Genomic DNA, 24,725 nt, shown 5'->3' with positions numbered 1-24,725 from the left:
ACTTTCCTCTATGACAGAAGAGAAGAAAATATTGTCCACAGATTAATAATGGTATTGGCGCTGTCAGTATTTTTTTTCGTAGGGTAAGCATAGATTATATTCACAGCACGAATTTAGAGATTTCTGTTTATTTTATACTTAAAAGCTGCCTCAAATTCCTTACAATAACAAATTATAACTAAAACATCATATTTAGCTAAAATTCTGTGTCAAAACTGATAAAATTAAAAACTGATTAATCTCGGTTGACATTTTGTCGAGTGGGGAAGTCACTAGCACAGCATTGGTCGATGTCGAGCTCACTTCACTTCGCAAGTGATTAGGTGATGTTTACAGAATGCAAAATCAAGGTCGTTCTGAATCGAATGCGAAGTGAGAGTGAATAGCGAAGTGAAATGCGAGTTGTTGTTCGAATTTTATAGAATCGACGTGCAGGCAGGCCTTGGCCCTGTTGCGCCCCGCTGGGGTTGCTGACAGTATTCTACTTGTGTAGCCCTTTCATTTGATACCCATATTGAGGGGGCTGTGCCATTTTGTGCCGGCGGCCATATTGGATTTAATTAAAGGTGTATACAAAATTTCAGACCAATCGGTTGACAGGAAGAGGGTGAAATTTGAATTACTAAATTTGATCCAAGAATAAATAATAAAACAAACGGGGTGAGCTAAATAAAACCGTTTAAATATCTCGTAATGTTGAAACTGATTGTAATTTTTAGGAAAGCTCTTTCATTATATCTAGCCGAATATAAGAAATGGCAATAAAAGTTGATAATGATCTGTAAAATCTGATTTTTTATGCAATAAATTGTGAAAAAGTGCCCATCCCTCCCCTACCTCCCCTAAAGTATGAAATGACATTACGAATCGAAGTGAAATGCGAGTTGTTGATCGAGTTTTATAGAATCCCAGTACTGTATGCAAAGAGTGTTTGTAAACTACGATAGTTTGGTGCCTGGAGATGTTGAAAAATATGTTTGATTATGTGTTAAACTTTTATTTTTATTGTTACTTACTTATTAATCTTTTAAAAAAGGGTAGTCAAAAAAAATTATATTGTAAAGTTAACACATAATGATTATTCAAATAAAAGTTAGATTTTTCTCTCAAAAAAATTAGAACTGCTATGTAAAAGTCTATAATTAGTAATAAATGTAAAAAAATCTATGTTTTGTTTTACTTATGCAATAACTAATTGAATAAGCAATAGATAGTAACTTTTTTTTAAGCAGAATACAAAGAAACAAAAAAAAATTGTAATTAAAGCGATGGTGGTCTGCCAGACCCCACGTCGGTACTTGTGTAACTAAAATAGGACGTCGGTACTTAAAGGTTAAATAAAAAGTTATTTGATTTATGCTAGTGATTTTTATTGTTTTTCTGTCCATTTAACTAAATTATGTTATTTAACATAATGGGTTAGAAATAAAGGAAAACATCACATATGCACATTATTTATTCATATGTAAAGTGTGTAAAATAATTTAATTTAATAAAAAAACATAGATAAACAGATTATCCAAAACCTTCCTCTGTTTGGAAATCTTAAAAGACTTACAATGTGTGTTTCTTTACATATTTCATACATATTTTTAATTAACAATTAATTTACAAACCAAAATGACTTAAAACTAAAATGATTGGTAAGTGAGAGATTGCATGAAGTTTCTAATAAAATGTTTCTCTATGCAAATAGTACATAATGCAGTAATATCGAGCACACTAAAGTAAATCCAGCAATAATATAAAATGCCACCTTATATAACATGATATCTCATTTCTCGACTCTTGCGCAGGTCCGATAGACACACGTTACGGACCGTATTATGTAACATATCGTAATTACAAGCGATTTATTTTTGCATACATATTTTATTCTTACATATATGTATAACCTAGTTCATCATCTGCCTTTTCCCAACTACTTTGTACGGGTCAGCAACCAGTTTAATTGGATGCAACTGGGTACCCTTTGTTTTAAAAAGAAAGATATCTGATATCTATAATCCATTAACTGAAAAAACTTAACTCCTTGGAGAAATTAACTATCATACTCCTTGCATTCTGAGTAGTAGGTAGTAACATTGACTTTCGTATTATTTTTTTGAATGGCAGGTCATATAAACCACATAACGCAAAAACAATAATAATGAATTAAAATGACTTAATCATAAAACATATTTTAATATGATTGACATTTACAGAACCTTCTCTTTGCTATAATTACAAAAAAATTAAACGCAAGGAAATATTGAGACCACTTATTTACAAATAAAAGGTTAAATCAAAATGGTCTCAAATCTTGCCAATATGGTGTCATTACTTGGCCAAATTGGGCCAATGTTTTGCCCATGACCGATACTGGCAAACCTTGGTTACATGGTAGATTCTAAATAGTCTCAAATTGGGAGAATTTGCATAATATATGTATCAGCTGTGGTTTAACATGTATCGGGTGCTGTGATGTTAATAATTATGTAGGCTATATAGATTTTTTTTTTTTGCAAAAAGTCAAAGTCGCAATAAGTCGCAAAGTGAGTGATTTGTGAAGTGGCTTGGTCGAAATTAAATTATTTCGAATCCTAATGTATTAAAACAATAAATATATTTTTTAATCGATAGTCCCGGTAAGTACCCATCACTAAAATCTTAAGAGAACTAGCGTGTTAAAAAGATGAGTAAGATTCGTACATGAAACCTTGTATGATAATTATTATTGAAAATGTAAATGATTAATTCAAAAAAATCTCTTTTCCTTACAGTTTGTATTTAGGTTTACTCTCCATATTACAAAACGTTGTCAATAGTTTAAAAATGCAATTTACGGACATTGACCCGAAACGGCTATTAGTTACGTCATACAAACATTTGTAACACACGTGAGGTCAAAACGACTACGAATAGAGAGGCTCTTTTACTTAGTAACTGAGCGATAATGTCAACTAAAAAAAATCATCGATTTGTTTTCTTTTTAATATAGGATAACATGTGTGTTTTAGCTGCCTGCGATTTCCCGCTTCAAATGGGAAATATTTACAGTTTCTCCGATAACTGAAATATGGAATACTTACTTAGTAAAATATTTTTACAAATGTGACCAATATTTCCTAAACCAGACTGGTATGTACGTAGGCACAGCAAATGAATAATTCATGCAGTGTTTACTAGACTTTGGCTAGACAAATCTTGATTTTAGTCTATAGTTAAAGTTACTATTTACTATCCTAACCAAAGACTTAAACGCAGTTCAAACGTCGTGACCGCACGATCAGATGCTACGGTTAAAAACAGGTTCATACATAACCTTACATAATACACTGATCTGTCAATTTGTACCTTGACCTCCATAGTTAAATACCCAGTTAATAGAGGGCCCGTTAAACCTGTAGTTAAATTTAAGGTTAAAATATACAAGGTCCTTGAACTGTAGTATGATATATGTAGGTATATTTACCTAATCTACTCATTAGAAGTTATAATTGCAAAATTGGAACCTTCTGCAACCAAAAAGGCTGGTAAGATATTTTATGCGCCAGAAAGTAGGTCATTATCTAACACTTAGCTAAATGTAGGTATCTCTGATTAAGATCTGAGTCCAAATATGGTAATTGCTTAGCTGTTTTGTTTGCACCTAACATTCAACATAGTTATGTTCTGTGTTATAGTATATCTCGATTAAGCATCAATTCCCAGAATCAATTCATTAATTCATCAATTCCATATGATAGACCATCATTTACAATGTCTTCTCATCTAATCGTTTTGTTAAAAGCGTTCCATTTTGAGTTCAGACTTCGGGAAACAGTTTACAATACACTATCACAGTCATAATCAATAGAAGTGGAAAAGCCCCTTTTCTCACAAAAACAAATAACAACTTTAAGAAACTAAACTTTATAATAAAATATTCAAAAATCCAGCAAAATGTCGGCGAACAAAAGCCACTACAAAAGCTCTAGTGGTAAAATAAACGTATACTTACTAAAACAAAATATATTAGTTTCACGCTGTCCCAGGTTCATTGCCCGTGCGATCCCTCACGGCGAGTAAGCTTTGCTATTTATATTCTGCGCTCGTGTCTACAATACATACCCATAACATTCGTTTATATACTAACTACATCTTTATTAAGGTACTTACTTACTATATTTTTATAAGCCTTTTTATATAGCAACCAGTCTTACCAAAATATGTAGTGGTGAACGGGTAACTGGGTTGAGGAGGTCAGATGGTCAGTCACTACATATAAAATACTGGTAATTAAGTAATTGCATCCACTCAGCAATTAAAAGTCGTGGTTTAATGGGTAAAGCACCAACCTGTCAAGTGAGAGTGTGTGGGTTCGTTTCCAGGTCAGGCAACTTTTCTGAGTATATCTTGGACACCAATGACTGTTCAAAGGTGAATGAATACATCTGAAGGAAACCTGGGCTATGAAGTCTGAAATCACCCACAATGAGCGCACATAAAGATTAACGCTCAATCCTTCTCTGTGTGAGAGGAGGCCGCAGTCCAGCAGTGGGATGATAAAAAATAGGCTGAAAAAAATGATTTTCACCGTTGCTTGTAGTCACTCGTGGCTTTCTTAAAGTATAACCTCAGATATTTTAAGTTCTTTAAACTCTGCAATCTGATTGGCTTACCAGCTATAATGTTTGCTATTGTTGTTATAATCATAATATCGACTAAGATCTATCATTGAACATTCAAAATGAAAGGTAAACAATTGCAAAACGTTTCAAGTTGCATAAAAACAATACTTTATAAAGTTCTTGAAATAAAATACGCTGATGTATGTAAGCAATAACCTCGAGAATCAAATTGCAGTGAATTGCAAGTTTGGTTTGTTTTCTAACAAAACATTTTAAGAAAAGAAAACTGATCTGTATCTTTTATTGCCCTACTAAAACTCTGAACATCATCATCCTCTGAGCCTTTTCCCAATCATGTTGGGATCGGCTTCCAGTCTAACCGGATTCAGCTGACTACCAGTGCTTTACAAGAAGCGACTGCCTATCTGACCTCCTCAACCCAGTTACCCGGGCAACCCAATACCCCTTGGTTAGACTGGTGTCAGACTTACTGGCTTCTGACTACCCGTAACGACCTACAGTTTAACGTGCCATCCGAAACACAGTCATTGGTGTCTAAGATATACTTAGACATGCATGATGCTATTTATCTATAACATAAGTAATTAATTGCGAACACTTGCGCTATAAGTTAAGTGGAAATAAATAATAGTTGTAATATGCAAATAATCTATACTATGCACGTTTTGCACGGAAGTGTATCTACTCACATTTCAAAAACATTGTTGCATAATGTGCATTTATTAAATACTGCAGAATAAGTTTTAAGTGTATCTATTTAGAACATCTAGTTTCGAACTCGAATATTATAAACGTACTTTCCAAAACTAGTTAAAACATTTTGATGATACTTGGCAGTAACAGGTACTTAAGGCTTATACTGACATCTTTATCTTTACCTTTTGTACGGGTTAAGAGAATGAAAACTGTATGATCCCTTGCTGGACCCTACAATACTTTAGATGATGGTGGAAAGGAATAAAAGATTGTTAAGTACTGAACACTACTGTATTAACCGAAACGTACTAAAGGTAAAGATGAGCTTAATGGACTATGAGTGAATGAAATGAGTGACGCAGCCCTTGTTGGCTGTAACGAGAACGCTTGACCAACTTGGTAGCTCAACGCGAACTGAACATATATTATGAATTAAAATGTAAGTGGCGTAAAATGCTGATGTGCGGAATGTGCGGTTGCACCGTACATGCTCCCGAGCGGGAAGATGAGTATGAGATGAACATGATAAGATGAGTAACAAGGTGATGCCAATTGGTCCTTATTTAATGCTTAGAGTCTCTACTTGAACTCCGTTTTACGTGATATAGGCACTGTACACTTGTCTAACTTATGCACCTTTGGAATTTCTCTGTAATCTGACACACACGGAATTTCACACTGATTACGCGCACTAGCACTATATTCCACAGTGGATGATGACAGAGAGGCCCCAGCCTCTGCCCGTGCCGGGGTCACGTGTTGCGTTGCCTGTAGACTTGCCAATGCGGCCCTTGCCACCTCGAGAGAAGCGGTCCGCCTGTTGTGCAGCCGACGCCGTACCATGAAGCCTGCTCCAACCACCAACACAACTCCGATCATCACATAAAATGCTGTGTAGTGATGGATATCGTGATAGGAAAGTTGATTTGGTAACTTTTCACTTGCTTTAAGTATGCGGAGTTGTTTCTTGATTTCGTCGAACTCCTCGTTACTCGAGAGTAGTGTATTGTTTTGTATCAGTGGTGTCGAGATGCCTGCGTTTATGATATGATTAATTGGTTCTATCTCAGGTAGCTTTAACGATGGTTTTATGTTTAAAGTGCTAAAAGCTTCATTGCGTGAGTAAACGGTAAAACTTTCAGTTTTAATTAGACAGTCGTGTTCGACTCCCAATATGCCTGCTTTTATTATCTGCCCCGGCGACACATTATCGCCGCATAGAACTCTTATTTCACACTGACTACAGCAGAAAAATGCGTAATTGTTTATTTTGCTAAGAGCTGTCCATTGGTTCGAACAAGTCGTAATGCTGATCTTGCATTTGCTTGAGTCTGGTTCTAGTTCACAAAATTTTTCATTATTCTTGAGATGATAAATTGGCTTCTCTATATGACATAGATAATTGTCCACATTGTCACTTAGACATACCTGAACGTCGGATATGGACATTGGTAAATACGAGTCCTTCTTTAAATTGATTGCAACATGTTCAGCAATCGGAGTTAATGTAGCCATCCTTGAATTACCTACAGATTGAGGTATTGGGATAATTTTCATGATGGAAAATGTATCTCTAGACACCAGAGGTACTTTCAATTCGAAGATTAAAAACTCTTCAGTCATTCTTGCTTTGACTGTCAATAAATGATAAATGTTTTTAAAGTTGATTTGTAAGTTATTGATCGGTAACGTAAGATCTTTTGAAAGATGACTCGATATTGTATTCAGCGTGTTCTTCAGTTGTTCTGGTGACAATAAATGAATATTGAGTCTTCCGTGGTAAACATCTGTTACGGTATCTAATAAACTTGTTTGGATTGTTTTTAGCTGTCTGAGAACATTGCTTGTAGCGATTGCTCCCGTACTGAAATCGTTCATGATTCGATTTCTCTCTGATTCGTTCAATAAAACGTTTTCTATTCTATCTAGCTTGATTGATAATGTATTAAGCATCTTGTGTTGCTTATTAATTGCTTGCCCGTTTCTTTTCAAAATGTTGTATTCTGCTTCAATTACCGTTGTTTGTTGTTTCAACAGCGAGATTAAATGATCTTCATTGTCACGTATGGATTGAATATCTTGTTTATATTGTTCTGCGAATCTCTCATCAAGTACACCGAATAAATTGTTTGCAAGATACCCTACACCGTTGATAAGGCCTCGCTTGCGGCGGCGCAGGTCTCGTGCGCGGCGCGTGCCGGTATGCTGACTCAGCAGCAGGTGGTTATAGTACTCGAGTTCTGAGAATTCATGCTTTAGTTGAACTTGAATTACGTCACAATGTGATGTTTCTTTAAACTTATTGCATAGCTGTTCTAAGTAGCCGAGGTATTTACTGCATGCTTCGGTACCTTGCCAAAGTGAATTCATGTCATAGTATGTGACTATCTTCCATTCATCTCTGATTAGTTGCATGTTTGCAATTTTGTCCAAATAAAAACCTTGATTGTCTTTTAATTGTGTTACATTGTATGAACCGTATGCTGTGGTCAAAATGCTCATGAAAGACAAGAGTAACATTACCAGCGAAAAAAAGCTGTAGTTTACTCTTTTGATTTGATATGGCTTGCCATCCTTTACTTCCTTGGAACGCAACTCTTGTTTGTTGATTCTATCGTTCACAGGGAGAATAGACAGTTTGATAATAGGCCTCTTGATCAGCCCATTCTTTGTTTTCAATGTGACCACCCTGATGTGGCCATCGGCCCCGGGATGCAGCTGGACGACTCGACCAACTGCCCATTTCCCAGGAGGTAAGTTTGCATCGTTAATTGTGACGATGTCATTTAGTTGAATGTCTGGTTGAGAATGTCTCCACTTGCTTCTTGCTGACAGCTGTGTGAGATATTCTGCATGCCAACGTTTCCAAATATCTTGTACTATTTTTTGAGTTAAATGCCATCTTGTCCGCATATCAGTTTCTGTTTCTAATATAGTCATATCTTGATTTAGATTGATAAAGCTTGACGGAGAGAGGAAATCTAGATCGTTGGGGTCTTCAGTAAGAGGACACAATGGCCTTGAGTTAAGTACTGCTTCTAACTGGGCCAGAACTGTGCTGAACTCTTCAAAAGTGAGCTTTTGCTCTCCAACGACTCTTCTTAAATGATATTTTAAACTTTTAACTGCAGCCTCCCACAGCCCTCCTGCTGTGGGCCATGAGGGTGCGTTAAAATGCCATTCAATCTCCAGGCTAGTAATTTCTTTGATGAAATCTTGATCAAATGTTTTTTGTATTTGTTCCAATTCTTCCTGTAAAATTTTGTTAGCACCAACAAAGTTTGTACCATTGTCGCTATACAAGTGTTTCGGCGAGCCTTTTCTTCCAGCCATTCGTCGCAATGCAGCTAGGAATGCTGATGATGTGAGGTCCGAGACTAAATCTAGATGAACAAGCTTGGTTGCCATACAGACAAATACCACTACGTAGCCCTTTGTAGTCTTAATTCCTCGGCCCTTGTTGGCCTTTATGAGCACGTGTCCGGTAAAATCGACGCCTGTATGTTCAAAAGGCTTTGCAATGTTACATCTCTGCGTAGGTAAATCACCCATCAACTGTGTCATCTTGCTTGGATTGTGTTTACGACAGGTAACGCAGGTACGTATACGTTTTTTGACGGCTCGATTACCGCCTATGATCCAATAATTCTTGCGAATGAATGCTGATGTCACCCGTGCTCCTCCATGGAAGGTAAGTTCATGTGCTTGATCTATAATTAAGTTTGTTAAATGTCCTTCGTGAGCTATGATAATCGGATGCATCATGTCTTGATTGATATTGGCCTTGCTTAGTCTTCCTTTGACTCTGAGAAGTCCCTCGTTGTCAAGGAATGGATTTAATTGCAATAACTTGTTTTTTGCTGATAGCGGCTTATTTTCTTTTAAATAATGTACTTCCTGAGCAAATTCTCTCTGCTGTACATGTAATATTATTTTATGCTTAGCATTTTTTAATTCATGTAATGTTAAATAAGTTTGCATGCGATTTTTCTTGTATCTCGCTTGCTTGATAAATCTTAATATCCATGCTAAAACTCTTGTTAGTTTAGCGAGTGTACTATATCTTACTAATAATTCATCCAAAATATTATCGCTTTCTTGCTGCGATATGTGATTAATAAGTTTCTTGGCTTTTCGTGCTTCTTCGTCTGTGGTAAACACTGCTTGCTCAGTTTCATGGTCAGGGTCGTATTTTCGGAGCCACGACGGTCCTTCCCACCACAGCGAATGATTTTTCAATTGATCGATACTCAATCCGCGGCTTGCACAGTCCGCTGGATTTTCTGCTGACTTGACGTAACGCCAGCAATCTATCGGTATTATGCTTGATATTTGTCGCACCCTGTTGGCGACAAAAGGCTTCCAACGTCCTGGCTCTTTTTGTAACCAGGCTAGGACTACCATTGAGTCTGTCCAAGTATATATCTTGATATTATGACTGATAAAGCATTGTTTAATTTTAGCCAACAATTTTGACAATAATAAAGCACCACTCAACTCTAATTTTGGTAATGATATTGATTTGTTTACTGGAGCTAATCTTGCTTTTCCTGCCACCAAAGAAATCTTTGTTACTCCGTTGTTTTCAGTCTTGCAATAAACAACGCATGCGTAGGCTTTATTAGACGAATCGCAGAATCCATGTAATTCTAGCGTGTTGTTTTCTCCTGTACCCAGCCAACGCTCCAACTTGAATTGATTGATTTTGTGCATGTCATCTTTAATGTTTAGCCATTCTTTGCTAATTTGATCGGGTAACTTGTCATCCCATTGACTACTTGACATCCAAACTTGCTGAAATAGTAGTTTTAGCTTTGTTGATAACGGTGACAGCCAACCAAGAGGGTCAAACAACTTTGATATGTCTGATAACATGGATCTTTTAGTTGGTGTTTTGTTTGATGGTTCCATTTTTGATTGAAATGTAAATAAGTCTTGTTTTGAATTCCAACGTAATCCCAATGTTTTTGATGTCTCCATTTCCTTAAAATCGAAATTTTCTTGCTCTCTATTCGCACTGATTGCATCGTCTTGTAAGACTGATACGTTGGACGACCACTTTCTTAAATTAAACCCCCCTGATTTTAGCAATGTGATTAAATCTTGCTTTAGTTTTACTGCTAACTCGACAGAATGCGACCCATGAAGGACGTCATCCATGTAGAATGACTGCTCCAAGGCCTTGATTGCAACACTGTCGAAATTTTGTCTCTCATCTTCAGCCAGTTGTTTTAAAGTCATCATAGCTAAAAATGGTGCGGCCTTGGTGCCGTATGTAACCGTGCATAGTTGGTATACCTGATGACGCATGTCAGTAGTATCCCTCCATATGATTTTTTGGAATTTTTGATCCTGTTCATTTAGCCAAATAAAACGGAACATTTTTTCGATATCTGCCGTAAAAGCAACGCGATATTGTCTCCACCTTAATAGTAAAGATTGGAGATCTTGCTGTAGATTTGGGCCTTTTAACATGACGTCATTTAAGCTAGTTCCTGTTGTTGTTTTTGATGAAGCGTTGAAAACTACGCGAAGTGCTGTCGTAGTGGAATCGTTTCGCAATACACAATGGTGCGGTAAATAATAATCCGGTTGCATGTTACCGGACGCCGGTATCATATGTCCTAACGTTTTATATTCTTGAATAAATAATTTATATTGTTTTGCTAATTCTTCATTATTGTGAAATTTCCTTTCCAACTGTTGAAATTGCGCCATTGCTTTATTTTTAGACAATCCCAACTGTACCTCAAAGTTTTCTTGAAAAGGCAATCTTACTTCATACATGCCATTATCATGCCTTCTTGTGGTTTTCTTGTAATACTCAATGCATTGTAGATCTTCTGCAGATAAATTGGATGATTCCGAGATGTCTTCAATCTCCCAAAATCTTTGTACTTCGTCCACTTGATTCAGGACTACGCTACAATGAAAAGTGTTTAAGTTTCCGCATAAGATCCATCCCAGTCGTGTCTGTTGCGCGACCGGTAATGATAGATCCACCCTGATAATGCCCTCTAAAATGATATGGGAATACACATCGGCTCCCAATAAGATGTCGATAGGACGGCTGACATTGTATTCTGGATCGGCTAGTTGCACGCCAGCTAGATGTGCCCATGTTGGCTTGGTAAATGTACATCTTGGTAACTGATTAATCAGCGTGTCCATGATTACTACATCTGTTTTAAATGTAAAGTCATTGAAATGCGAACAACATGTTATGTTCGTAACGCCCTTGCTACTGCTCTCCTTTTCTCCTATCCCGCAGATGACGGCCTTGCAATACTTTCTTGATAAAGCTAGCTGTTGTGTCGCTCTCGCTGTGATAAGAGAGGCTTGAGAGCCTTGATCTATTAGCGCACGCATTTTGTGGTATGATCCGTCACTTGCTTGAACTTTGATCATTGCGGTTGCTAATAATGTTTCGATCATGTTATTGCCTTGTTGCGCAACGTGATTTTCTTGAGATTCTTGATTTTGCGTTGCAAGGACCACTGGTGTTTTATTCTCAGTAATTGTGTTACATGAAGACTTATTGTTGAACGCTTCATGTAAAAGTGTATTATGTCTACCGCTACATTCGCGGCACCGTTTTTCGGACGTACATTCCTTATCCCCATGCGAATAAAGACAATTTTTGCACAGACGTAATCGTGTTATAGCTTGTCGCTTCGAACTTGGCGTCATAGTTAAAAACTTATTACAATAGTATATTCCATGTGACTCTTTGCATAATGGACATGTTAATTCGATATTATTTACCGAAGTCTTACTTGCTGAATATTTATTCTTGAAGAATGATGACGATGTTTTATTTTGCTTGCTTGTTGATGGTTTGGAATTTTCGTTTTTCTTGCGTGAAGATTCCAATGCGGTGAATCTGCTCTCTAAGAAGCTTAGAAACTCCGTCAATTTTGGTAGATCTCTGGGTTTCTTCAGAGATTCCAAATAATGATCATGCGTGTCCGCATCCAATTTCAGCAATAAAATACGCACGATGAATGGATCCCAGCTGTCTATGTTAACGCCTAGGTTCCTTATTGAGTTTAAACACTCTAGAGTGGTATCGTGAATTTTCTTGATCTGAAAAACATTTGCTTGTTGAACTACTGGAAGATTCAGTACGAGATCTAGATGAGATGTAAAAATCAACCATTTGTTGTTGTACCTATTGTTCAATATCTCCCAGCAGACATTGTAATTGTCAGAACTGATTTGTAAATGCTGTATCAAACGTTCAGCTTCTCCTCGCACCTTGCTTTTAAGAAACTGCATCTTGTGGGCGTTTGATAAGGAGATGTTACTGTGGATAGCTTCAGTAAACAAGTCCTTGAAAGACACCCAATTTTGATAATTGCCACTGAAGAACGGGATGTCGATTTTTGGCGTCCAATTCTCTTTGTGAACTACTGACCCTAGTTTTCTATTAATTGCATTTTTTAATTCATTGTAAATAGTTTCTTGCTTCGTATAAGACACCTCATATTCTTGATTCGTACCCTCTAATTCGCTGTCTAGTTCCCAATGTAAGGAATCTATAATAGACCATCGAGACTGTAGAATACGCAAGGCATCTTTCAACTCCCACTTTTCGGACATAAAATCCAAATTTATCCCTGCCACAGTGCGCTGCAGCGCCCTGAAGTTGCTTGCTTGTTTCTTCAATAGTTCATCAAGCTTGCTAGATGAACCTCTGGAGCATGTCTCGACAGGCGGCGATTGTTGTCCCACCGGATCTTCTTGCTCAGACCATGCAGGACCCTGTTCTTCCTGTGTAGAATCTCCTTGTTGAGTTTCTTTCATCTTCATCAACAAAACTTGATATTGTTGATTGATAAGTTCCTTAGTCGAGATATATAGCTCTTTTGTTTTTTCGTATTTACGGCCAATGAAATAGGGATGAGTCTTACTTTCTTCCATGAGAAGACGTTCGTGATGGTACTGGTAATCAGACCAATATTGATTTAAAGTATCTAAACGTCGCTTGAAATAGTCAGCAGTCTTACGATCCGCTGAGTCTTTTTTGATATTTGTAGCCAACTTTAGGATGGCTGTGTAAAGTTCGTCCTGATTTGCATGTAAGGCCTCCATGACGAGGATTTAATTATAGTAAGAAATAAATGGAAAGATCTTACTTGACTGTTTTTGATAACTGCTTACGAATCCTTGGTGATCCGCTGAGACACCTGTTAGCCTCAGATTTTGATGATGAAGCGCTTCTTGAGACACCTGTTAGTCTCGAGTCTGTTGCACTGAACTCCTTATAGTTCGCGGGTCCTTGATGACCCTGGGTCACTTGTTAGTCCCAAAGTTTTGTAGTCACTCAACACAATTCACACAAGTTTTGAGTCACTGGTTAGCTAACCGCTGCACTGTCCACGCGCGCGATATGGACTATGCAGCGTGCAATGTTCACAACCGAAGGACCATAAATATGTATGATCCCTTGCTGGACCCTACAATACTTTAGATGATGGTGGAAAGGAATAAAAGATTGTTAAGTACTGAACACTACTGTATTAACCGAAACGTACTAAAGGTAAAGATGAGCTTAATGGACTATGAGTGAATGAAATGAGTGACGCAGCCCTTGTTGGCTGTAACGAGAACGCTTGACCAACTTGGTAGCTCAACGCGAACTGAACATATATTATGAATTAAAATGTAAGTGGCGTAAAATGCTGATGTGCGGAATGTGCGGTTGCACCGTACAAAAACCATAAACTAAAAACCTCGTTAGTGTAAAAGCTTAACTTTGCAGGAGGAAGAAAAAAATAATTGAGCAAAAATAGGTCTTCGAGGTCTGAACCAAGTTCGAACGTACACGTACAGAAATTCTTCCGTGTTCAATCTCATGAGTAAACGAAGATGAACAATATACACACTAGATGCTAATATTTCAACTATTTTCCCGCGTCAACGCACATTTTTCTTCCAAACACACAAACGCCCAAGGTGACCCCAACCTTCATTGCACAAAAGACCCATTTAGCTTTAGGCTATTGAAACACTGGAAGAGCATCAAAACGTATTCATTCATTACTAAGTTGAGTGCGTACAGACAAACAAACTTCTCTTCCTATTGTTCACAGGTTGACAGGCGTTTGACAGCTTTTACGAAACGTTGGCGGTACAGTCGCGGACTTGTATAGGTTTATATTTTTCGTTAGGTAAAAAAATATAAAAAAAACTCTGTTAACGTTATCTTATTAGAACATTTTTGAAAAAAATGATCTAAATTTTATTAAATTTAGATCATTTTTTTCGAAAATGTTCAAATAAAGTAAAGTTTGTGAAACTATTAAATAAACATTAGGTACCAAAGTTCGAGGTATCATATATCTTTAGTTACCTATATACCTCATCAGGATAGGAGAACAATAACACGAAACAATCCTCAAATCAAATCAGTTTCCAAGAATTCGCCAACACATTTTTCTATGAAAACATTTTTTTCCCTTTTAACGAATCTAGCCAGGTAGAATTCCATTCAATTTGAAACAAAAGTCTAAAGTTCGTGAAATAAAAGAATATTTACTATTATTTGGCAATCATGCATTGCTTGTTTTTATATTAAATGCAAGCGCATTGTATAAAAATATATTTTGATGACTTGATTTGTTGTAGTTTTGCGAAATGTTTAAATTAACTAACTACTTTGGTTTCTATAAATCACTTCATTTTATCATGCTATAGTGACCCGCCCCGGCTTTGCAAAGGGGTTATGAATATAATGGTGAACACCGCATGGTATTGAGTTTATCTCGACTTGAAACTTTGTACCTAATCCAAAAAAAAAAATAACATTAAGCACTTTTGCTATCACCTGTACTTAGTTAAAATGCATATTTATCTAGAATTACGGGCGATTACGCATAATGACTACGTAGTACGCGCGGCTCGACGTGTCAATAAAAAAAACTTAAACGTCACAACTAGTAATGGAAACTTCCTTTTATTATATCTTTTTTCTAAAAAACTGTATATCAATTAATTTAATTATTATGTAAGATTGTTGGATTCTATGGCACTTTTTTTCTTATAATCACCTCTAGTTTGTAACAGCTCATTAAAGGTGTTAAATGTTAAAAAAAATATGACTTAACCGTGGTATAAGTTGCTTTGTAACTTATTATTAATGTCCCACTTAATTAAGTAAAACAATAATAATAACACGTTATTAAATTCGCTAATTATTGTTTACTTAACACCTGAGTATCAAATTATTCTTTAAAAAAAAGTTCTGATGTTGCATTTTTCTTGCACTGTAATTATGTTGCATTCTTTACAAAATAACAATGCAGTAACTGATACCGCAGATAGGTAAACGATTTCTTAGCAGTGTGACGCAAGTTTTATTCCCGCAAAACACATTTTTGTTTGTCTTACATTTTTCTTAGTAACATGTGCACCCATTTATCTTTGTTTTGAGAGAAGCTAAAACCTGTAAGTAACTGAAGCTTTTAACAACTATATTCATCCAACTTAAGCATTACAAGTTAACAGTACCTAAATATCATGATTCGACTATTAATTCTATTTTGATAAGACTAGCCAGGCCAGCTCTGAGTTGCAAAAACCCAAAATAAAATAGGTATATATCTAATTTGTATCAAAATCGTTATTTGCTTACCTTTTATAATCAAATTATAAATAAACATAGAAAAAAGTATGCATTTTACGACTAGCAGTTTTAAATCGATCATAAATCATTTCGTTCGTATTAATTTTATATTATTGCATATTAATAAGTAAGTTATGTCAGATGCGATTCTACGAAGAATGTCTCATTGAATAACATAAAATAAAATTTAATGTCTTCTGAGTATGAAGGTTAGATTTATGAGTAGACTGAGATTTTTTTGTTTCAAAATTCCTCAATGGCAACCTAAGTCGAAGGAACTCGAAGGCACGTTAAATTAATGAGCCTCAGCTGTCATTTGAACATCTTTTGGTTGTCGCTACGGGTATTCAGAAAGCTAAACAATCAGTCTTACAAATTGGTATCGGGTTGCTCGGGTAACCGTTTTGAGGAGGCCAAATAGGCAGTCGCTACATAGAAAACACTCTGGTCCCACTACTGATCCCTTCTGCATCCGGTAATACTGACAGCCGACCCTAATGTAGTTGGGAAAACACTAGGCAGATCATTATTATTGTTAAAACGAATAATGCAGGCTAAAAATGTCTAATAAGTACCTTATTGTTATTTAAAGCTCATCTTTAAATGATTTCTATTGTGAATGAAAACATGAAAACCATAAGGCTACTATTGCACGCGATAACTTGACGGGTCATGGCAGCATTCATTGGTATTTATTGTACATAATTCAGTAATCAATTAGGGTGCTTACATAAAGAAACAGGTGTCCGGTACAGACAAACCTGTACGGGTAGGTACCGATCAGTGCAGGTATAATATTTCAATACAATCCTATTCACTCACTTATAAAGAAACAGGTTGTAACTTACCTGTTTCTTTATATACCTATATATACCTGCACTGATCGGTACCTACCCGTACAGGTTTGTCTGTACCGGAAACCTGTTTCTTTATGTAAGCACCCTAAGAGTTTAGTTTTATTAGTTGGTATTGGTACATCCAAGCGAATTGGAGTTCCCAATTATGTTGGGGTCAGCTTCCTGTATAACTTGATGTAGCTGTTTTACAAGGAGCCACTGCCTATCTTACCTCTTTAACCCAGTTACCCGGGCAATTGGTTTCTTACTACCCGTAACGACTGCCAGGATGTTCAAATGATAACCAGGACCACCATACAGTTTATCGTGCCATCCGAAACATGGAATGAATGCTATATAAATGTTTACAATTCGTCTCCTTAAATTACAAGCCTGTGACTTCAACACTGACTTAAAACAATTATCATTATTCTTACGCCGCTGAAAAAGAAACAACTTACTGAAAACCCAGCGCCAATGTTTCTCAGAGCTACTAATTACATGAAATACGATATAAATCATCAGTTTCCTGTGAAAAATAAAAATCATCGTTCACATAGCAATCATTTTGTTTAGCCATTTGTAAAATGACGGATCATAATGATGACTTCTGACGACCAATTTGGTGGCCGTTGATAACCATAGCCAGCCACTAATTTGAGGACATGATAAATAATTTGCTTTTAATTTTTCTATCAAAATTTGTAACGAGGAAACTTGAAATTGATAATTTGTGTCATGATTCCATTGAGAGACATTTTACGCTACGTTCACATACGTTTATTTTTATGTTCGTACATAGATTCATATTAAATAAGAAAGTAAATGTGCACAACATGCTAAATTCAATATAGGTACACTATATATATATAGGTACACTATATTGGATTTAGCATGTTGTTCTAATTCATAGATATCTTGTTTTCTTCTTTTCCTTAATCTCATGCAGAGATGTAGCTAATGCTTAGCACGTGAAAAAAAAACATTTTTGACTGCACAAGACAAAAAGTTTTAAGTAGGTTTAATGTTTTTGGTCTTAAGATTTATTAAAAAATTATGGAATATCCCTCAAACGGACATATCGCCATCTAAAAGCATCTACAATTATTATACCTACTGCTTATAACAAAAACAAGGTAACCGACATTACTCTTCACAGATGGGTGCCTTCACTGCGAAGCTTCTTGATTTAGGTACCATATTCTTGCGGTCAACAATCGCCAGGATTTATTTTTTATAATCACTTACTTTTATGAAAAAAAAGGTTACTAGGTCGTATACCCACAATTTTAATCCACCGAATAATGTATTTCTGACTGTACCTACATTAATCAGAAGCCAGACGACTCTCGTCTCTATAAATAGTTACAATATGTACCTATTTAAACCTTTCAATGATAAATAATGACACGGAAAAGTCGATGGCCGATGGGGCTCAAAGGTTCTTAGGTGGAGACCAAGAATTGGCAAACATAGTGTAGGACAATCTGACCAAAGTCTGAAGCAAGCAGGTTCTAGCCATTTTGAAGGCCAACGTTCGGCAGTGGCTAAGATGATGCATAGCTAGTTTGATTCAGATACCTTCATATTGCGTCCCAAGTTACATGATCAATTAATTGATGACATGATTCAATGATTGAGAACCTACCGAGAACACCTTTTACCCGTATTGCCTGCTACAGAAAAAAACACAAGCTAAAAATACAAGCTACGAGAACTGAATTGTCTAAATATTGATTTACTTAAAGATTCTCAAAGAAAAATAAGAAGAGGTAAATACATAGAATGCTTAGAAAGATAGAACGTGACGATGCGTTTGCGCATTATCTCGGTGCGACTGAAACGTGACAAAGTGTTCAACTTGCGAACATCAGACTGTGAGATAGGTTATCTAATTAGTTTGTATGCTCCATGGGTGCATTTTTTCAAGCCAAGTATATCGAGGATGAAACCGTGGGATTCTGCGGTAGTCTATCTATCTATACTAATATTGTAAAGAGGAAAAAAAATGTTTGCTTAAAAATGGATATACTTAAAAAACCATTGGGCCGATTTTTAAAATTCTTTCATTATATATAGAAAGCTACATTATCTGCAAGTAAAATAGACTATATTTTATCCCGGTATTTAAGGAAAAGGGACGGTTCCTAAAGGGACGCGGGTGAAACCGCGGAAAACGGCTAGTTTATTTTAAATCAAATGTCGAAAGTTTATTTGAATTCGGTTTTAGCTGTCTTGTCTAAGTTAGTTTTTTATCCAATAAGCATGGACTTTGCAGCCTGGCCTTTGAACCTAAACATAAATATAGGATAGGAGGAAAATATTGCCTTAACAAACCCAACATCATTCAATGTAATCGTTTTTTACAAGCTAAATATAATTATGATAAAAAATATTTCGAAGAATTCTTGATCATTAACAAATTCAATAAATCTTTCAATTTCACGACAAAATTATTTAAAATCACATCGCTGTAAAAGGATTAGTTATTATTGAGATCTCGACAAAAAATATTCTTAATAAGACTCACATGAATGCAGAAAAATAAATCATATTTTTATTTTTAATGCTTCAAAAGGCAATTTTTTGTTAGTTTCCATTTAACTTCTTGGTTGTTTGATTTTTATATGTACCTGTTTGGTTTCGTGCATCGTATTTTATTTTTGTAGTAACAATATCGTCCATATACGCGAAGTCGGCTTAACAACTATTATTATTGATAAAAGAAAAACGAATTCGGTACTTCTCTCATCTTGAGCAAATAAAATTCTGATCTCAGAATCATCACAATTGTCCAATCATCTTCCGATACGAATTGCAAACCTCCTTTTTATAAGTGACTAACAAATTAACAATTAGCGAGATGGCCTTGCCAGAATCCCAGTAATATATCCATCAAAATAGATACATTACTTCTTAATGATCGAAGATCTAAAAGCACATATTTATGTGAACCTTACCGTATGCATTACATCTGCAGGCAACGTGTAATCAAGCTGACATGCTTGAATCACGCGGTTTCGCTTGACATCGTGACAGGAAAGGCACAACACGAACGCTTATTATACAAGACGTTTCGAAGGCCGAAGCTGAAATAATACCTTGTTACATGATTGCTGTTTAAGATTTTGACGCAGCTTTTATATCTTTGTTAGGTATCTAGATATTTTTTATTGTACTTAGCGATGTAAATGGCGATAACAGACCACAAATTAAGATACTTGAGATTTTATTGTTAGCACCGACAATTCTATGAAATATTATGTTAATGGAAGCGGTGTAAATACTAATAAAAATGGCGATTGTGATGCAATATTAGATAAAGTAGACCCAGGAGTTAAACAGTTAAAATAATTTCGTACTATAAAACTTGTTAATCCCAATAAAGCCTTGAGCCAAATCAACATCATAGCTCAAACCGGTAGACCAAATGACTATTCATTCACTAGGTCAGAACAAATGAGAATGACTATAAAAATACAAATCCCAATCCGAATCACGACGGCCTTGCAGCAGATAATTATATTGTAGTAACAATTGTTGACATTACACATAAAATAACACATGGTAATGTTCTGGACAATGGTGAGACACCGAATCCAATGTGGATGATAGTCTGGGTATCAGCATTGCAAACTGTTTTTAAACATAACACTGAAGACCTGCAGGAAGAAACAGTGTGCGTTGAAGTACTTGAGGCTTTAAGTATGCATCATAATGATGCAGAAAACCATAATAGAAATGGATGTATGGTGTAGAAAACTTGAATATCTGAGAAAAATCGATTCATTCAGATAGCAATCATCATCAGAGTATGGCATAATCAGAAAGAATTAAAAACGTACTATACTTCGGCCGTTCAGAGAATGCGTTCCTGACACCTATCAGTTAGTCACGACTATAGTTCGGCCATTCAGAGAATGCGTTCCTGACACGTCGCGATTGAACTGACGACGTAACTTTGCAATGGCGTTGCAGTTACGATAAAAATATTTTTGCTGGTTGTTTACCGTTTTAACAATTGAGGAGCATTAAAACAACATTATTATATCAATAATCAATGAATGTAGTTACGTCGTCAGTTCAATCGCGACGTGTCAGGAACGCATTCTCTGAATGGCCGAACTATAGTGATGGGCACAACATAACACTGAGTTCGTTACCGTTCCTTCAAAATGAACCGCCGCATTATTTTAAGATTATTTTCGTTTTAAATTGGCGGAATCATTTGTTTTATATTTTAGTTATTTAAGTGGAAACCAAAAAAAGGTAATATTCATATAATAAAATTGTTTTATTTATTCTTTGTTACAAGTACATTGAATTGAATGTGCGAACAGAATATTAATCAGACTCCGATTTGCTTGAGGAGGTGGTGTCTTCATCATCATCTTCGCCTACATGTATAATTATATTATTATCAATAACAGAATCAATCCTGATATCTCGGTCTAACAAAAGCCGGGTAATCAAATAAAAACAGATCGAAAACACTTGAAAAACGTGGTCTATGCGCACGAAACGACAACGGACGACTGTTTTAGCGTCACAAAATGGCGGCCCATAACGCCATTTGGGGTTACCATTTTTAATCTAAGTATAAAAATGCGGTTTGGTCATAGTTTTATTTTTATATTTCATAAACGTTATAATTAAGTCTTATAGTCCATTATTTTCCAATTCTTAAAAAGAAAATCAAAACGTATTATTTTATATTATAACTGTATAAGAACAGATTACGATACTTGCCTGTTATTTTTAGCACAGCACTACAAAATATAAACCGCTGACATAACCTTGTAATAGCGCAGTATAGATTTAGAAAAATATTGTTTACCAAGTTATTTGACACTCAGTTTGGCACAAAATTATAACATTCATTGATTATTGATATAATAATGTTGTTTTAATGCTCCTCAATTGTTAAAACGGTAAACAACCAGCAAAAATATTTTTATCGTAACTGCAACGCCATTGCAAAGTTACGTCGTCAGTTCAATCGCGACGTGTCAGGAACGCATTCTCTGAATGGCCGAACTATAACGTAAATAGTAAGTACCAGACCTACACTACCAGATCTCCGGAAACATGGTAAAAATCAAACTTTGACCTTTATTATTGGGTTTTCTTAACTCAAAGGTTCATCTTCCTACGATATCCACCTTTACCATCTTTCACCTTTAGCTCTTTACTACGATTCAGCCAAAGATCCATCATCACATGTCACAGTTCGAAAATTTTTAAAGTAATTTCCTTAGTATAATCCTAATTTGAAATTACAAAATGGGCTATTCCCACAATCATAGACTCAATTAAAACTTAAATTGCCAACAATATTGCTTATAAGATCTTTATCAAAAACCTAAGTGATTCTTAAATCATGTGGACTTCCCCTAAAGTTGTGTATAGTACCTGTTTGCTGTGAAAATTGAATGTTTGTGTGTGATTGTTATTACGTATAAATGTAATTCATGCGCCGGAACTAGCTTATTAGCGTCCTATTCTGTTGGGGCACAATTGAGTGCAAAGATTTGTTGAAGTGTTTTGTTATTTATAATTTAATGAGGTTTTTCGTGTATTGTTTGATGTGCCCATTGAGTACACAGGATATTTCTGCAGGATATTACAACTTTGTTTATATCCTAAGATATTTCTATCTTAGGCTACATTTTCTACTTCAATACGAAGTTAATTCTCTTAGTGTTAGCAATAAAGTTATTCTACGCATTTACTTAATCATGTGATTGTATTGTTTCAGGAATGTCGCGTGGTACTAGATCCAGTTCACCATGGCGGGTGGGCAGCAGCTTCGCTTGCTGCTCTGGAAGGACTATCTCATACGAAAGAGGAAACTGGTATGCTTTTTAACTTTTCACTTTTTTTTCATCTGCAAGCTCACTCTACCAAGAATAGTTCATTGGGCTGCAATGGGTTTATTAATAAGTGATGATAAGTTGATGCGTAAGATATTAAATAAGGAACTATTTTAATCACGTGTTTAGTTTTCAATGAATTCAGTGATGTAATTAAAGAGTATTCTCTTGTTTCAGATAACATTAGTGGGGGTACTATGGGCGACAGCAATAATGTTAAGCTTATACATAGTTAGGGTTAATATAAACAACGAAGACTATCCCACATGTGAGTATGATTTACCCTTCACACCCTCTTTTTCATCCAAAAGTTGTATTTACGACAAGAAACAGACATTATGCACTATCTTTAGAAAGTTCAAACACACAGCTTTTCTTTCTATTTTCGTCACAAATGACTGGAATGTTAAACCAATATGTGTCAATACCACCTGCGTTTATCTTCCTTCATCAGCAAGCATCAGTCGTACTTGAAGTACGCGAGGTGCATCTCATTAAATCTTTTGAATATCACTTTGATCGTCCGCTGATGATGCAATTTTGATTTCTTTGTTTTCTCTTTGATTCAAAGCAAATACAAGCACCATTTATTATTCTATATTGTACACAAAAAAATATTCAATTACAAACACGATACATGGAAGTTATGTACAAAGGCAGTTCACATCACCATTGTTATTTGTAGTTTATTTATTTTTATTGTATTCGCTACTTCCTTCTAATTTTTCAATTTTACATTGCTCTTTGTCTCCAATATTTTATACTTTTCTCTGATTAACTGCTAGCAACTTATACTAATTTATTTACTGTCTGCTTCTTGTTCAGGTGGATTCCCGGCCAGGGCTCTACCTAGTGCAGGCATGCTGCCTTTCCTGCAATCTTTCATATGCACTGTCAACAACGAATGCTCACCTCTTGACAAATATGATGAACTACCCACCTATGAGAATTCCAAGTAAGTTTACCAGATTCTTCAGAACTGGCATTAACTAGATTTGGGTGGCTCTAGATTTATAGACAGCGGGGAGTAGAAAGCTGGGGAATTTAATGAATTTATATTTTCAGATTAACACATTTACAACGACAGCTATCACCTATTTTTAATGAAACAGTACTTGATGTGGCTTCTTCGATGCCAGACGCAATAAAGCTTCTGGCGACACTAGCAGATGTGGTAGATGAACCTGCATTCATAGATATAAGTAGTAAGTATAATTAAATCGTTGCAATATTTAATAATCACTATCACATTAATGATATTACCATTGATACTGATATTGTTCTTCAAGACTAAATAATAACCAATATTGTTAATTTTACAGAAAACGGTCTAAAAGTAAAAGACCTGTTTATAAAGCCTGCGAGAGTAAAACGATACATATCAGATAAGCTGGAGCTACATGATGATGTTGTGCAAAGCGTGATGGATGCTGAACTCAGTTTCCAAGGTGTAAGTTTGTGTTTAGCTGGAATTAACTTTGTTAATAATAGTATAGAAGTAGTTATTAACCAGTTAACATTGATGGCAAATGATATGAGTGCTATTTAGATCATCATCATCTTCCGAGCCTTTTTTCCCAACTATGTTGGGGTCGGCTTCCATAATCCATAATGCTATTTAGATAAAATTACAAATTCTCCCGAAATAATTATTTTTTGAAAGTACTGAAGTAGCGTAGATTTTGTTATTTCCTTTTTTATTTCTAAATATGTAGATTTAATATGTAATGTAAATATATTGTCTAATGTTAATATCTAATGTAAATAAAAATAAATTAAAATCGTAAAAAAATTAGCTCATAAAAGTTTTCAGTTAACGAAAAAGTCATCACATTATATACGTATGCACTCAAAGTGTTGTTTTCTCACGGTGTGGTTTCCCAACAGATAATGAAAGGCAATATGAACAGATGCAGCATAAAATCACTAAATGAAACTATAGTAATGGAAAACGAGGAAAACCTAAAAATGTTGATGGAAAAACTGTGTTCGAAGTCAATGGAGGAACTACAAAAAATACTAATAGATGTGTTATTCCAAGTAAATTACAGTAAATACTTAACAATGGTGAGAAAATATG

General features: G+C 35.6%; 1 protein-coding gene across 1 annotated transcript in view; it reads left to right on the top strand.

Moving 5' to 3' along the window:
* LOC124635538 overlaps window positions 1–24,725 on the top strand; it is a 91,431-nt gene that overhangs the window by 27,838 nt on the left and 38,868 nt on the right. The window contains exons 2-7 of the mRNA XM_047171444.1: window positions 22,531–22,627; window positions 22,823–22,913; window positions 23,471–23,600; window positions 23,711–23,850; window positions 23,968–24,095; window positions 24,533–24,712. Coding sequence (XP_047027400.1) covers window positions 22,562–22,627; window positions 22,823–22,913; window positions 23,471–23,600; window positions 23,711–23,850; window positions 23,968–24,095; window positions 24,533–24,712 — 735 coding nt within the window. The 5' untranslated portion in view covers window positions 22,531–22,561. The remainder of the gene's footprint in view (window positions 1–22,530; window positions 22,628–22,822; window positions 22,914–23,470; window positions 23,601–23,710; window positions 23,851–23,967; window positions 24,096–24,532; window positions 24,713–24,725) is intronic.

Source organism: Helicoverpa zea, chromosome 13 (genome assembly GCF_022581195.2).
Source record: "Helicoverpa zea isolate HzStark_Cry1AcR chromosome 13, ilHelZeax1.1, whole genome shotgun sequence".
NCBI lineage: Eukaryota > Metazoa > Arthropoda > Insecta > Lepidoptera > Noctuidae > Helicoverpa > Helicoverpa zea.
This window is presented reverse-complemented; position numbering and strand designations above follow the sequence as displayed.